The sequence below is a fragment of the Engystomops pustulosus genome, chromosome 1 (assembly GCF_040894005.1).
Source record: "Engystomops pustulosus chromosome 1, aEngPut4.maternal, whole genome shotgun sequence".
Taxonomy (NCBI): Eukaryota; Metazoa; Chordata; class Amphibia; order Anura; family Leptodactylidae; genus Engystomops; species Engystomops pustulosus.
This window is the reverse complement of record NC_092411.1, coordinates 160550417-160563978: the sequence shown is the minus strand read 5'-3', so window position 1 is coordinate 160563978 and position 13562 is coordinate 160550417. Positions and strand designations below refer to the sequence as shown.

At 41.3% G+C, this 13562-nt stretch overlaps 1 protein-coding gene across 6 annotated transcripts in view; it reads left to right on the top strand.

Moving 5' to 3' along the window:
• The window catches only part of MPND (MPN domain containing), a 60823-nt gene that overhangs the window by 30318 nt on the left and 16943 nt on the right, over nt 1-13562 (top strand). For all 6 annotated transcript variants that reach the window (XR_011848042.1, XM_072113340.1, XM_072113358.1 and 3 more), the window contains exons 5-11: nt 742-814; nt 3927-4023; nt 4094-4166; nt 8713-8789; nt 12167-12335; nt 12425-12495; nt 12576-12665. Coding sequence is in view for 5 of the 6 variants with exons in the window: in XM_072113340.1 (XP_071969441.1) it covers nt 742-814; nt 3927-4023; nt 4094-4166; nt 8713-8789; nt 12167-12335; nt 12425-12495; nt 12576-12665 (650 nt within the window). In the remaining variant the exon portion in view is untranslated. The remainder of the gene's footprint in view (nt 1-741; nt 815-3926; nt 4024-4093; nt 4167-8712; nt 8790-12166; nt 12336-12424; nt 12496-12575; nt 12666-13562) is intronic.

Below are 13562 nucleotides of genomic sequence, written 5' to 3'. Positions count from 1 at the left end.
TCAAGATTCATTTGAAAGAAGAGATTCTCCCCTTTCATTGGGCATTTGCCCAAAATTAAATGACAGCATGCAATGACAATCAGCTGCCTCTAAAGCCAGTAGGATCTTGTCATGTATCAAAAGTGGTATGGAATTTTGGGATAGGGATGTAATATTACCACTTCACAAGGCATGGCTACGGCCACACCTGGAATATGCCGTCCAGACTCGACTCCAGGTTTCAGTAGGCCCCTGGGCAAAAGAGCCTCAGTAGGACCATTTGCAGTGAACTCACGTAGCAGCATTAAAAATTTAGAAACTAATGCAGTCTCCTGTTCCCTAAAATATTCCCTAGTTTTTCATACCCTCATGGTTATTTTATATATTGCTGCTTCTTGATTCAAACCCCTGACCTTTTGCTTGGGAATTAACCTGTTAACACACTGAGCTACTAAGGAATATGAGAACAGGTTGAAATTTGGAGTTTGAAGAAGCAAATATTTACACCACCAAAAGGAAAAAAAATATGCAAATATTTGTCATATAACTGCATTCATAACAAAGACAATTGTCTGTAAAATGATAGTAGTCAAAACTGTAATGGATGTCCATAATGGATAAAGCCTGACAATTGAAAGTTCAATATTTTTGTATTGCATGCTACCTGACTTTTTTAGTTTTACTGAACAAAATCCTTTCAGAGCTTGTTACATTTTAATATATATTATACACATTTTTCTAACCCAAGAATCCTTGTCACAGATATGAGATGCAGCCAGGTTGAAAGCCGTATACCTGTGAAATTTTCAACTCTGGGTACTCGGGATTCCGGAAGGTACTGTACCAAATAGTGCGATGTGTATTCTTAGCAAAGCGCTGATATTGTTAGATCTATAAATATAAGATTAATTTATACGCAAGCATGTCACTAAAAGGAAACTAATGTTTTATCTCTATAATAGGTTGCATTAACCCCTGTACAAGCAACATACACCCATGGTACACAACAGACAGTTATAATCTTAGTGAATAGTACTAGGTCAGATACACTAAATACTATACCTTGGCTTCTGTCATTGCTGACTTGTTTGTCATTGCTCACCGACACAGACCAGTGATAGGCTTCAGTGGTCATGAGCCATCAATATGACATCACCACACACATTGGATACAAACAAGCATGTAGAGAGAGAAGCCTTCATGATGGACTCTTTGACTCTAGATAATCCCATGTATTTTCTAGTAAACCTCAACTTGTTAAATAATAATGCCTTATATAAATAATAGCCTTAGGCCCCATGCACTTGACCGTATAAAATCACCTGTATATACGGCTGGAATACAGCTCCATGTACATGGCTGTATTGTCCAGTGTACCGTACCGTGCCGTAAATGAGCCATATAAAAATATAGAGCATATCCAATTTTCCACCATGTTTCCTTTCCGTACAGCCCATAGAAGTCTATCGGAACATATAAAATACAGGCTAAATACGTGCTGCATGCGGCTGTGCACCGTATGCTGCCGTATATACAATCACCGGCCACTTTATTAGGTACACCATGCTAGTAACGGGTTGGAACCCCTTTTGCCTTCAGAACTGCCTCAATTCTTCGTGGCATAGATCCAACAAGGTGCTGGAAGCATTCCTCAGAGATTTTGGTCCATATTGACATGATGGCATCACACAGTTGCCGCAGATTTGTCGGCTGCACATCCATGATGCGAATCTCCCGTTCCACCACATCCCAACGATGCTCTATTGGATTGAGATCTGGTGACTGTGGAGGCCATTTCAGTACAGTGAACTCATTGTCATGTTCAAGAAACCAGTCTGAGATGATTCCAGCTTTATGACATGCCGCATTATCCTGCTGAAAGTAGCCATCAGATGTTGGGTACATTGTGGTCATAAAGGGATGGACATGGTCAGCAACAATAGGCTGTGGCGTTGCAACGATGCTCAATTGGTACCAAGGGGCCCAAGGAGTGCCAAGAAAATATTCCCCACTCCATGACACCACCACCACCAGCCTGAACCGTTGATACAAGGCAGGATGGATCCATGCTTTCATGTTGTTGACGCCAAATTCTGACCCTACCATCCGAATGTCGCAGCAGAAATCGAGACTCATCAGACCAGGCAATGTTTTTCCAATCTTCTACTGTCCAATTTCGATGAGCTTGTGCAAATTGTAGCCTCGGTTTCCTGTTCTTAGCTGAAAGGCGTGGCACCCGGTGTGGTCTTCTGCTGCTGTAGCCCATCTGCCTCAAAGTTCAACGTACTGTGCGTTCAGAGATGCTCTTCTGCCTACCTTGGTTGTAATGGGTGGCGATTTGAGTCACTGTTGCCTTTCTATCAGCTCGAACCAGTCCGCCCATTCTCCTCTGACCTCTGGCATCAACAAGGCATTTCCGCCCACAGACTGCCGCTCACTGGATGTTTTTTCTTTTTCGGACCATTCTCTGTAAACCCTAGAGATGGTTGTGCGTGAAAATCCCAGTAGATCAGCAGTTTCTGAAATACTCAGACCAGCCCTTCTGGCACCAACAACCATGCCACGTTCAAAGGCACTCAAATCACCTTTCTTCCCCATACTGATGCTCGGTTTGAACTGCAGGAGATTGTCTTGACCATGTCTACATGCCTAAATGCACTGAGTTGCCGCCATGTGATTGGCTGATTAGAAATTAAGTGTTAACGAGCAGTTGGACAGGTGTACCTAATAAAGTGGCCGGTGAGTGTACGTGCAGTATACAGAACCAGTGGGAGGTTCATTCTGTCAGCCAGCCAATAGTCGCCCATCCATCAATTGCCAGCCCACTGTATTTTATACAGATTTGGTACAGATACGGTGCAATACGTTGCCATACTGTTGCAATATGTCCCGTATTTACGGCCAGAATACAGCCGTATATATACAGAACAGAAAAGACCATAAATGTGTGCATGAGGCCTAAGATTTAGGTAGTGAACTTCCTCTCTCTCCTCATGCTCCAGCCTCAGCTACAAGCTCCAGCAAGACAGGGTGCCCAGTCATGCTCCTTACCCCTTTCACCTCACAGCACACAGTTCAGTCTGATACAGCTCAATCCTGGGGTTATTCTCTCTTTGCCATAAAAATTCCCCCTCACACCATGTGTAACGCTTTCTACTTAGTACTCTCCCACATGTAGTAGCATTGTCAGTAAAAAACATGATCTTGTGATCTCATTCTCTGTAAATCAGAAGAGATGGCAAAATCTCCTGGCATTATCTATTGACATACTGGCCCACTTGGTGCAGTTTTCCTGTGAAGTGTGCAGGATGCACCAGATTCATGAATTGTGGTGCACCTTTAACATGTAGTTAACCACACAGCGTATGACACAATTCTGGCGGACACTGCATGATAAATGTGGCACACCGGAACGCCCTTTCTGTGCAGTATTATGTTGTGCGTTGGGTATTGTGCAGCTGCAACACAAATGTGTGGCGTGGGACATATTTGTGTTTCGAACACTTCTTAAATACATGTGCAAGCAGTTTGCACATAAGAGAGTGTGCAAGGTCCGACAGAAGACTGGCAAAGGGGCTTTAGTAAATCTGAGCCACTGTTTTTCCTGAAAATAAGACAGGGCCTTATAATTGTTTGCTCTGAAAAATCAGGTTTCTGTTAGGGGAAGTATTTACAGGAACAAAAAATCAAAATTTATCTTCTGGAATATTATCATAACTCTCCAAATCTTGAATTGCATATTGAACCTTAAAGCGAAACCGGTCACCAGGAATGTGATTTTTTAGCTGGTGGCAGGTTCCAATAGCATTCTATGCCGACTTTAAAAATGCCTTTGTCAGCATTCTGCCCACTGCAAACTCACTGCCCTAAAGTCTAGCACTTGGGAGTGGACCATGACATAATTAATTTAACAGTCAGGGAGGCTAAATCCTTTTTTTATGTTTTAGGGACCCACATACCCTGGTTCAGCTTACCCCTTTTCTGGCATTGAACAAGTTCCAGCCTTTTCATGTGTCCATCTCCAGTAATACTCTTCTGTTGCTGGTGAGTGTTATTTCACTTTTGGCCTTTATAGGTAGAAAGAGCCTCAAATAATGTATAAATTTAATTTTAGGATTTTCACAGCCATTTGACTCGCAGTGAAGTAGTGGGGTACCTTGGAGGGCGCTGGGACACCAACAGTCAGTGCAAGTATCCTTTTATTCTTAATTTTAAGGCATTGTCCTACATCTTTTAAATGATCCCAAAATGCTTGTAATGTGGATAGGAAGGGTTGAGAGTGAATATTATTGTGTAACTGTACCTTTTTTCGCACATACCCAGCATTTTTTCCCCAGCTGTGTGGTTCCTAACCATAGACAAAGTGGAAGGGTCCAAACGATTAACCTTTAATGGTAACCTCCTACATACTCAATAACGTATGCTCCCTCCTATCACAAATGTCTTATTGCTGTGTGCATGGCCATATTTGTCGTGGACATGTTGCCAAGAGCCTCTGAGGGGGTGTGGGGAAACAGCAGTGAATTATATAATTTATAAAATGGTGGCCTTTACGTTGGACCTGATCCAACACCACCCCTTCCTCCCCACACCCACCCAATAATATCAGCCTGATGCCGCCACAATGCATTCTAGTCCAGTGATTTTCAACCTGTGTGCCGCGGGGAAAATTCCCCGAACTATGGTGCCCCTGTGTAATGCTGCTGCAGCGCCCCCGTGTTTCTGCCCCATACTTACCTACAAGCCCCGCGTCGGCGATCCGCCCATCTTCGGTAGCTCCTGCACCGCGCGGCGCATGTCACGTGACTGACGTGACCTGACGTCAGGTCGCGTAAGTCACGTGACCAGAGGCGCGCAGTGCAGGAGCTACAGAAGATGGAGTGAAGGAGTGAAGGTACGCGGAAGAAGACATCAAGGGTAAGTATATAAGGTTATTATTTGTATAGGGAAGGAAGCTAGGGTCTTTTTTTTATTAGTAAAGGGAGGCTGGGGCTTTTTATTAGTTAAGGGAGGCCTCTAGGGCCTTTTAATTAGTAAAGGGGGGCCTCTAGGGCCTTTTAATTAGTAAAGGGAGGCCGCTAGGGGCTCTTAATTAGTAAAGGGAGGCCGCTAGGGTCTTTTAATTAGTAAAGGGAGGCCGCTAGGGTCTCTTAATTAGTAAAGGGAGGCCGCTAGGGTCTCTTAATTAGTAAAGGGAGGCCGCTAGGGGCTCTTAATTAGTAAAGGAAGGCCGCTAGGGGTTTTTTATTAGTAAAGGGAGGCCTTTTATGACTGTTTTAGTGTCATTTTGTGCTATTTTGGTTGGTGGTGTGCCCCAGGATTTTCTAAGTATAAAAAGTGTGCCGCGGCTCAAAAAAGGTTGAAAATCACTGTTCTAGTCTATATGTGGTCAGGGCCTGCTCTTCCTGAGAACCCTGGTGGGGATAGGTACCAGGGTAATGGTGGGTTAGTTTAAGTCATTTTTTTCTGGCTAACACAGTAATAGGTGCGGTCTATTAATATTAAAGTTAAAAAAACACACACATTTTATTAAAAAAATATTCTAGTCATTTATGTAGTCCGTGGCTGCCGACCGCATACATGGATCTGAAACACAAAAGGTAAAACAAAGGGTTTATTAAATAAGAACAAAATATTAAACTCACCTCCTCCTGGAACCAGCGCAACTCTCTTCCAGTAACATGCTGGGGGTTACGGGCAGAGGCATTTGCGTGTTGGCAACAAAAGGGGGCTGAGCAATATAAGTGCCCAGGGCAACATCAGCACTTATCTGGCCCTGGCTTTCTTACTGCTGTTCCTACAATATACATAATAGTCTGTAGCTATTAATATAGTATAATTAAATAGATCTTATATTACCTTGTGTTTATAAAAACTGCTGTTCCTGCCTCTACCCTGACAGAGCAATGTGAGAGAAATAATGCTCTACATTACTAGCTGCTCTATATTACTAGCTGTATTTGTAAAAAATGTGGTGACAGGTTCCCTTTTAAGGTCTTCTATATATACCATTTTCTGCTAGCTTTTTACATTTTATATTTTTATGTTCAAGAATCAGTTTTTTATTTTTACTCCACAATCAATGTCTTTTACATTCACTTACCCGCTGATATAAAGTAACCATAGATTTTGTCCCCCAGTGATAGTCCACCAACAGTTTTATGCATATGTAGCCCCTGTGTAGAACTCAAAAAGATCAGAGCAATATAAGCATGATATATATACACAAACGAAGTGACTAAAGGTACTGACTCTGTACAGAAGGTAACTGAAAATTATACAATTTTATCATATTGTTATATTGTAATAATACACTCACCGGCCACTTTATTAGGTACACCATGCTAGTAACGGGTTGGAACCCCTTTTGCCTTCAGAACTGCCTCAATTCTTCGTGGCATAGATTCAACAAGGTGCTGGAAGCATTCCTCAGAGATTTTGGTCCATATTGACATGCTCTATTGGATTGAGATCTGGTGACTGTGGAGGCCATTTGAGTACAGTGAACTCATTGTCATGTTCAAGAAACCAGTCTGAGATGATTCCAGCTTTATGACATGGCGCATTATCCTGCTGAAAGTAGCCATCAGATGTTGGGTACATTGTGGTCATAAAGGGATGGACATGGTCAGCAGCAATACTCAGGTAGGCTGTGGCGTTGCAACAATGCTCAATTGGTACCAAGGGGCCCAAAGAGTGCCAAGAAAATATTCCCCACACCATGACACCACCACCACCAGCCTGAACCGTTGATACAAGGCAGGATGGATCCATGCTTTCATGTTGTTGACGCCAAATTCTGACCCTACCATCCGAATGTCGCAGCAGAAATCGAGACTCATCAGACCAGGCAACGTTTTTCCAATCTTCTACTGTCCAATTTCGATGAGCTTGTGCAAATTGTAGCCTCAGTTTCCTGTACTTAGCTGAAAGGAGTGGCACCCGGTGTGGTCTTCTGCTGCTGTAGCCCATCTGCATCAAAATTCTACGAACTGTGCGTTCAGAGATGCTCTTCTGCCTACCTTGGTTGTAACGGGTGGCGATTTGAGTCACTGTTGCCTTTATATCAGCTCGAACCAGTCTGCCCATTCTCCTCTGACCTCTGGCATCAACAAGGCATTTCCGCCCACAGAACTGCCACTAACTGGATGTTCTTTCTTTTTCGGACCATTCTCTGTAAACCCTAGAGATGGTTGTGCGTGAAAATCCCAGTAGATCAGCAGTTTCTGAAATACTCAGACCAGCCCCTTCTGGCAACAACAACAACCATGCCACGTTCAAAGGCACTCAAATCACCTTTCTTCCCCATACTGATGCTCGGTTTGAACTGCAGGAGATTGTCTTGACCATGTCTACATGCCTAAATGCGGCCTAATTGCCGCCATGTGATTGGCTGATTAGAAATTAAGTGTTAACGAGCAGTTGGACAGGTGTACCTAATAAAGTGGCTGGTGAGTGTAAAGATGTATAATTTTCAGTTACCTTCTGTACAGAGTCAGTACCTTTAGCGCGTCACTTCGTTTTGGTATATATATAATGTTTTTTGACGTGTGGTACTATACCTGGCCTATCTTTCTCATAAGAAATATTGCTCTGTTATCTTTTTAAGTTCTTCACAGGTGCTAAATATGAATAAAACTGCTCTGTCTATCACTGGTGGACAAAATCTATGGTTACTTTCTATCAGCGTGTAAGTGAATGTAAAAGACATTGATTGTGGAGTAAAAATAAAAAACTAATAATTGAACATAAAACGTAAAAAGGTAGCATAAAATGGTATATATAGAAGAACTTAAGAGGGAACCTGTCACCACATTTTTCACAAATACAGCTAGTGGCACGTTCCTAGAGAGCCCTAGTAACTATCTGACCCACTTTTAGCTAAAAATTGTTTCCCTCACATCCCCATGGAATCAGAGTTATAAACTTGCCTGGTATCTATAGAGTGAGTCGAAGGACGTGGCCTGATGTCATGTGTACCCCATGCACATAGCTGACCACATAAAAAAAAATCACAGCATACCTGCATGGACTTCTGCTCCTCTCCATGCTGCTGTGATTTTATAAGATATATGCTTGGTGCATAGTTTGATTATGTTAGAAGTCTAAAGGACCTGTGATGATGTCACCCTGGTCAAATGACAGTTCTGCATGAAGAGAAAGCATCGGGAGGAGCTGCTGGATTCAGAATGAGGAGGCCACAGCCACCTTGACTCTCTGTAAACATCCTTGGATACCAGGTAAAATTAAATAATTGAATATGTGGGAATCTTAGGGGAACAATGTTAGTTAAAAGAAGGGTGTCATTTAGTTACTAGGTCTCTAAGCGATCTACCATTAACTGTATTTGTGAATAATGTGGTGACCGGTTCTCCTTAAAGGACATCTACCATTAGGTTTACTGATGGTAGATGTGTCCTGCTAATCAGTTTCTGAGGAACTATTTAATTTATTCACTTCACCCATTCCGATAAAGGTTCCGTCCTGTCCCTGGCATCTGTTCTGTGCACTGTGGACAGGGCTTGTATTGTAAAGGGCTGTGAATAAATGTAAAAAAGAGCACCCTGGACTAAATAGCATAATTTTTTATAAATCTAAATTATAGAGTTAGAATAAAAGAAGTCAAGTGGACAATAGTTTCTCGACTGGTTAGTAGGATATCAAAACTGTACAACTGATGGTAGATGTCGTTTAAGTCCTTAGTCTAGAAATAAACTGTAAATTTTTCTACAGTGCTGACTGTGCTTCGTGCCTTCCCATGTCGCTCCCGCCTGAGAGACACCGAGACTGCTGCTGCAGTAGAAGAAGAGGTGATGTTTGGGGGAATTTGATTGGGAAGGAAACTAAAATATTGTAGGAACATACATTTTCCAAAATATGTTCCAGATCCGGTTGTAGATTTTTTGTTCCCTAAGAAACTTTGTAATTGATTTTATTTAAAACATTAGAAATAAAGCTTTTATATTTCACATATGTCTTTATATGCAACAATAGCTCCCTATTATTTATTTCCTTCTCTTAACCCCTTGCCGAAAAAACAAAGTTATTGAACGTCAGCGGGCGGAAAGGGCTGGTCCCTCTCCATACAACCTGGGTGTTTTCTGCATATTTCAGCAAACACCCTTACCTGACACCAGCAATCCTTGCTGCCGCAAATTGCAGGTGGAAACTGCCTCTCTAGGGGTGGACCAAATTCATTAAGAACGTGTGCCAGAAAGCATTAATCTGACGCTTCCCTGCACTGGCCTGACAAGAGTTTACCAACTTTTTTTGTGGTGCACCTTTAACATAGGGAATGAGACAGACTTTGCAAGATAAATCTGGCGCAAGGTCTGACTGAGCACCATAACGCCCCCTAATTTGTGTCGCATGATGCCTAGTGCAGCTGTGCCATAAAACGGTCACGTGTGACTTATTTGTGGTGCAAACACTTCTTAAATACCTGTGGAAGCAGTTTACACTAGAAAGAATGTGCAAAGTCTGATACAAAACTGGCACAAAGTTAATGTGCCCCATAATGTTTGTAAAAAGTTTTCAAAAAGTCATACAGTCCCCAAAATGTTTGTAATGAAAATGGTAGCTTGTCCCACAAGCATTTACTATTTACACAACTCCATACAGTGTACTATGAAAAAGTTATTTGCATAGAATATGGTAAAGTGATTATTGCTTTTTTGTACAAAAGGTTATAATTTTCAAAAATCTTTTAAAACATAATGAAACCTGTATAAATTTGGTATATCTTTGATCGCACCGACCCAAAGAATAAGGGTGAGATGTAATTTGAACATTGAACATTTTAAAATGGAACCCACAATAATTGGTGCAAGTGCATTTTTTCAGCAATTTCAATGTGTTTGGAATGTGTTCCAGCTTCCCAGTACACAGCATGGAATAATTACCCCTTAGCGCATTAAGACGTACATGTACCTCAGGAAAAGAAGTTTATTACCATGTCCTGACATGCATGTATGTCCCAGCGATCACAAGGGCTCTGAAGCAGAGTGTGTGTGATCCCTGCTGTTTAACCCTATAGTCGCCACAGTCATTATAGCTGTACCAGGTACTTACCTGGTCAATCATCATCCTCCATGCCAGACAAAGAGGTCCCGACTGCTTCCATGGCACAATCTACCAATGCTCCTGTCAGTCTATGCATAAAGCAGCGTGCAAATAATTCATAAAATAATAAAAGTCCTAAAATTCCCAAATCAAGCACCGCTAGTTTTGTTTTTACCTCTGTAAAACACCTAAAGAGTTAAAAAGCTGAGCCCTCTCAATTGCCAGTATGTCTTTGCTGCATATTGCAGCAAAGACTTACAGGTAACACCCAGGATCGGGTGCTAGCACTGATCGTGGGTGCTATGTCGTTGATCGCATGGGCGCCGCCATCTTGCCAAGGATCGTCGATCCCCGTGACGAAATCATGCACCCACAATTCCAAGCCCCATAACAACGTAGAAAAATGAGAGGATGGATAAAAAACATGCCGATATAAAGCAGACATGTGGGAAATGTTAATTGTTATTTGGTTGCTATGACTATCTGCCTGAAAAGCAAAGAACTTTGAAAAATTAGAATATTTCTAAATATTTTACAAATTTTCTTTTTTTTTTCATAATCAAACGCAAAAGATATCATTCAAATATTTTCACTAATTTGAAGTACAATGTTTGACAAGAAACAATCTCAAAATGACATGGATATGTTGAAGCATTTAAAGGTTACAACCACAGGGTTTTAGTGACACAGGGTAGATTTTAAAATCGGGCTTGGTCCAGAAGCACCATGTGGTATGGTCCTTAACCCCTTAACGCTCTGCACGGATATATCAGCTGCAGAGCATATTGCAGCAAAGACCCATCGCTAATACCCACGGTCGGTGCTTGCACTGATCACAGGTGTTAACCTCTTGTCTGCAAAGATGCCAGTGGCATTTAAAACATGGCAGTGCGCGGGCGGCGCCATCTTTATTGAGATCGTCGCTCCCCCCTATGTCATTAGGGGGACGGTGATCGGTTGCCATGCAGCCTCGGTTCTTCATTAGACCTGAGACTGCATGGTATCTGAAGACCCTATGCAAAAACGCCATACACTGCAATACAGTATTGCAGTAAATGGTAGGAACCCTACCCAAGAGGGTCTAAGAAATAGTGAAAAAAGAAAAGAAGAGTTTAAAAATGTAAAAAAAAAATATAAAATATTAAAAAATCTAATCACCCCCTTTCCCCAAAACTGATATAGAACTAAATAAACAGTAAAAATCACAAACACATTATGTATTGCCGCATCTGAAAATTCCAGATCTATTAAAATATAAAAACAGTTATTGCTGGCGGTGACCTCCATAACGGAAAATAGCGCCCAAATGTCCAAAACGTAACTTTTACACCATTTTGGATCAAAATAAGCCCTCACACAGTTCTGTACATGTGAAAAAACCCTGCGTCCTTAAGGGGTCAAAGAGTTAGCTCTCACGATTGGTGAAAGCACCAATCGCGTGTGGTAAATGGCGGTTGTGAGCCGAAGCCGAGCTCCTGACTAAGGTCTATTGGGCACATTTACTTAGCCGGTCCTGTCACAATCCCAGCTGTGCGTTGTCCGACGCTCATGCACTCTGGCGTGATTCACTAAGATCGTGCGCTCGATACCCTGCATATGTCTCTTATCCAACCGAGTTCATGTTCTTCTTCCTGGTGCATTTAAGTGCTTGATCTTGCGACACAATTTTAAAATTAAATTCCACTCTCAATCCGAATCCATCAGATCGTCCGACAGCCCAATTCTGTCACATGAAAGCCAGCGTCGATGCGCCAAAATCCGTTCAATCCCCTTGTAAATGCCTGTCCCAGCGCGCAATCCCCGAAAACGGTGGTAAACGCGACAGAAATGCGGCCACGGGACCCTTAGTAAATAAGCCCCTATGTTCGAGCTCATCCAATGTCAACTAACATTTGAAAATTGTGATCACCTTATCTGTAAGTCTGCCTACAAAAATCATTTTGAATCATTTCTATTTTCTTCGTTTACACATGTGATATAATTGAAAACATTCTTATTTTGCATTTTTTTTCCATGCCTGTCTTTAACTTTTGTACAGTACTATACATAACACATTAACAATATAATCTTTCTTTTCCACTTCTTTGGATTTTTTTAAATTCCCTATATTTATGTTTTCAACTAGATCTATCACAATCTCTTTCTACGGGGCCTCTCTTTGGTTGGATGGTATCATAGTCATCCCTTTAGTACTGCACTGCCGTCCCTCCAGGATATTGAGTCCCAGATGGATTATCAGCTAAAACTGCAGGGCTCAGACAACAGTTTCCAGCCATGTTTGGGCTTGATATGTGGTGAGATATTTAACCTAGTTGCCTCACTTTTTTTTTGTCATTAGAAGATTTGGTTATTATTTGAAATCTGTTTCCTTTCTTTTAATCAGCCCCATACTTTCGTGGAAACCATGGAGCCCAGTCTACAATTTGTCCTTTTTGGGTAATGCCACCTGCAGAGGTAAGTTCTTAACCCAATAAATAAACCCTCTTTTGTAGGTACTTTGTATCCTTTAACACATTGTAAATCATCTTTTTCAGCACCGTCCAAATGATTATGGAATTCCTATGGAGGTTGAAGTGACATATGTGCAGGACAGCTTTCTAACTAATGACATCTTGCATGACATGGTAAAGTCTCAGAGATACTATTTCTTTAGGACATTTAAAAGTGTCTAATTTATGTTTTTGTGAGAAATATGCAGAAATTATGCAGCTTAGCCTATTCATGACTGCCATACAGTTATATACATCCTAATTGCACATACCCTGTGCAGATAACGTGTACAGACAGGGGCACATTTCAAACAGCTGTATCCCCTGAACCGTGGCACCTAGAAACACAATTCGGGGATAATAATAAGTGGACAGACTTAAAATGAGTCTCATAGGAATTAAAAACACATAAGATGTTCTCGGTTTGTTGGCAACTGTAGGCATTGCAGTAGGCAATAAAGGTAAATAAATAAGTAAAGCGTACAAAAAAGAACATATTTGTAGCTTTGTATATTATTTTTACCTCTTCCAACTACAGTACTTTCTTCATTTTTGTATTTATGTTTCTATTTCCAAAAGTCATATATTTTTGTTTTACAATTCATTTCAGTTGGAATATAAGGGTTTTTTTTGTGGGACAAATTGTACAGCATAATCAATTGAGACATTATGAAGTACAAAGTACTGGGAACTAATAACCGATTCCAAATATACTGGAAATGTACTGGTGGGAAGACAATTTACACAAAAAGATGGATACAGGTAGTAGGGTAATGGGGAGGATTCGGACCATGCTCCCAAATTAAACCGGAGCCTAGTATATGGCTCTATGTTCGGTCACCCAAGAGTACCACACTTAGTCTATTGATCCACAATAATCATATTGAATACAAAACTACCTCTCCAACTAAGAGGAAAAAAGGACCGACTAAAAAGGTGCATATAAACAAAGGAATCTTTATTGGCAACATTTTACACTCATAATAAAATGCATTAAAATTACAAATGGTGAAACACAGAAAGAGAAAAAGC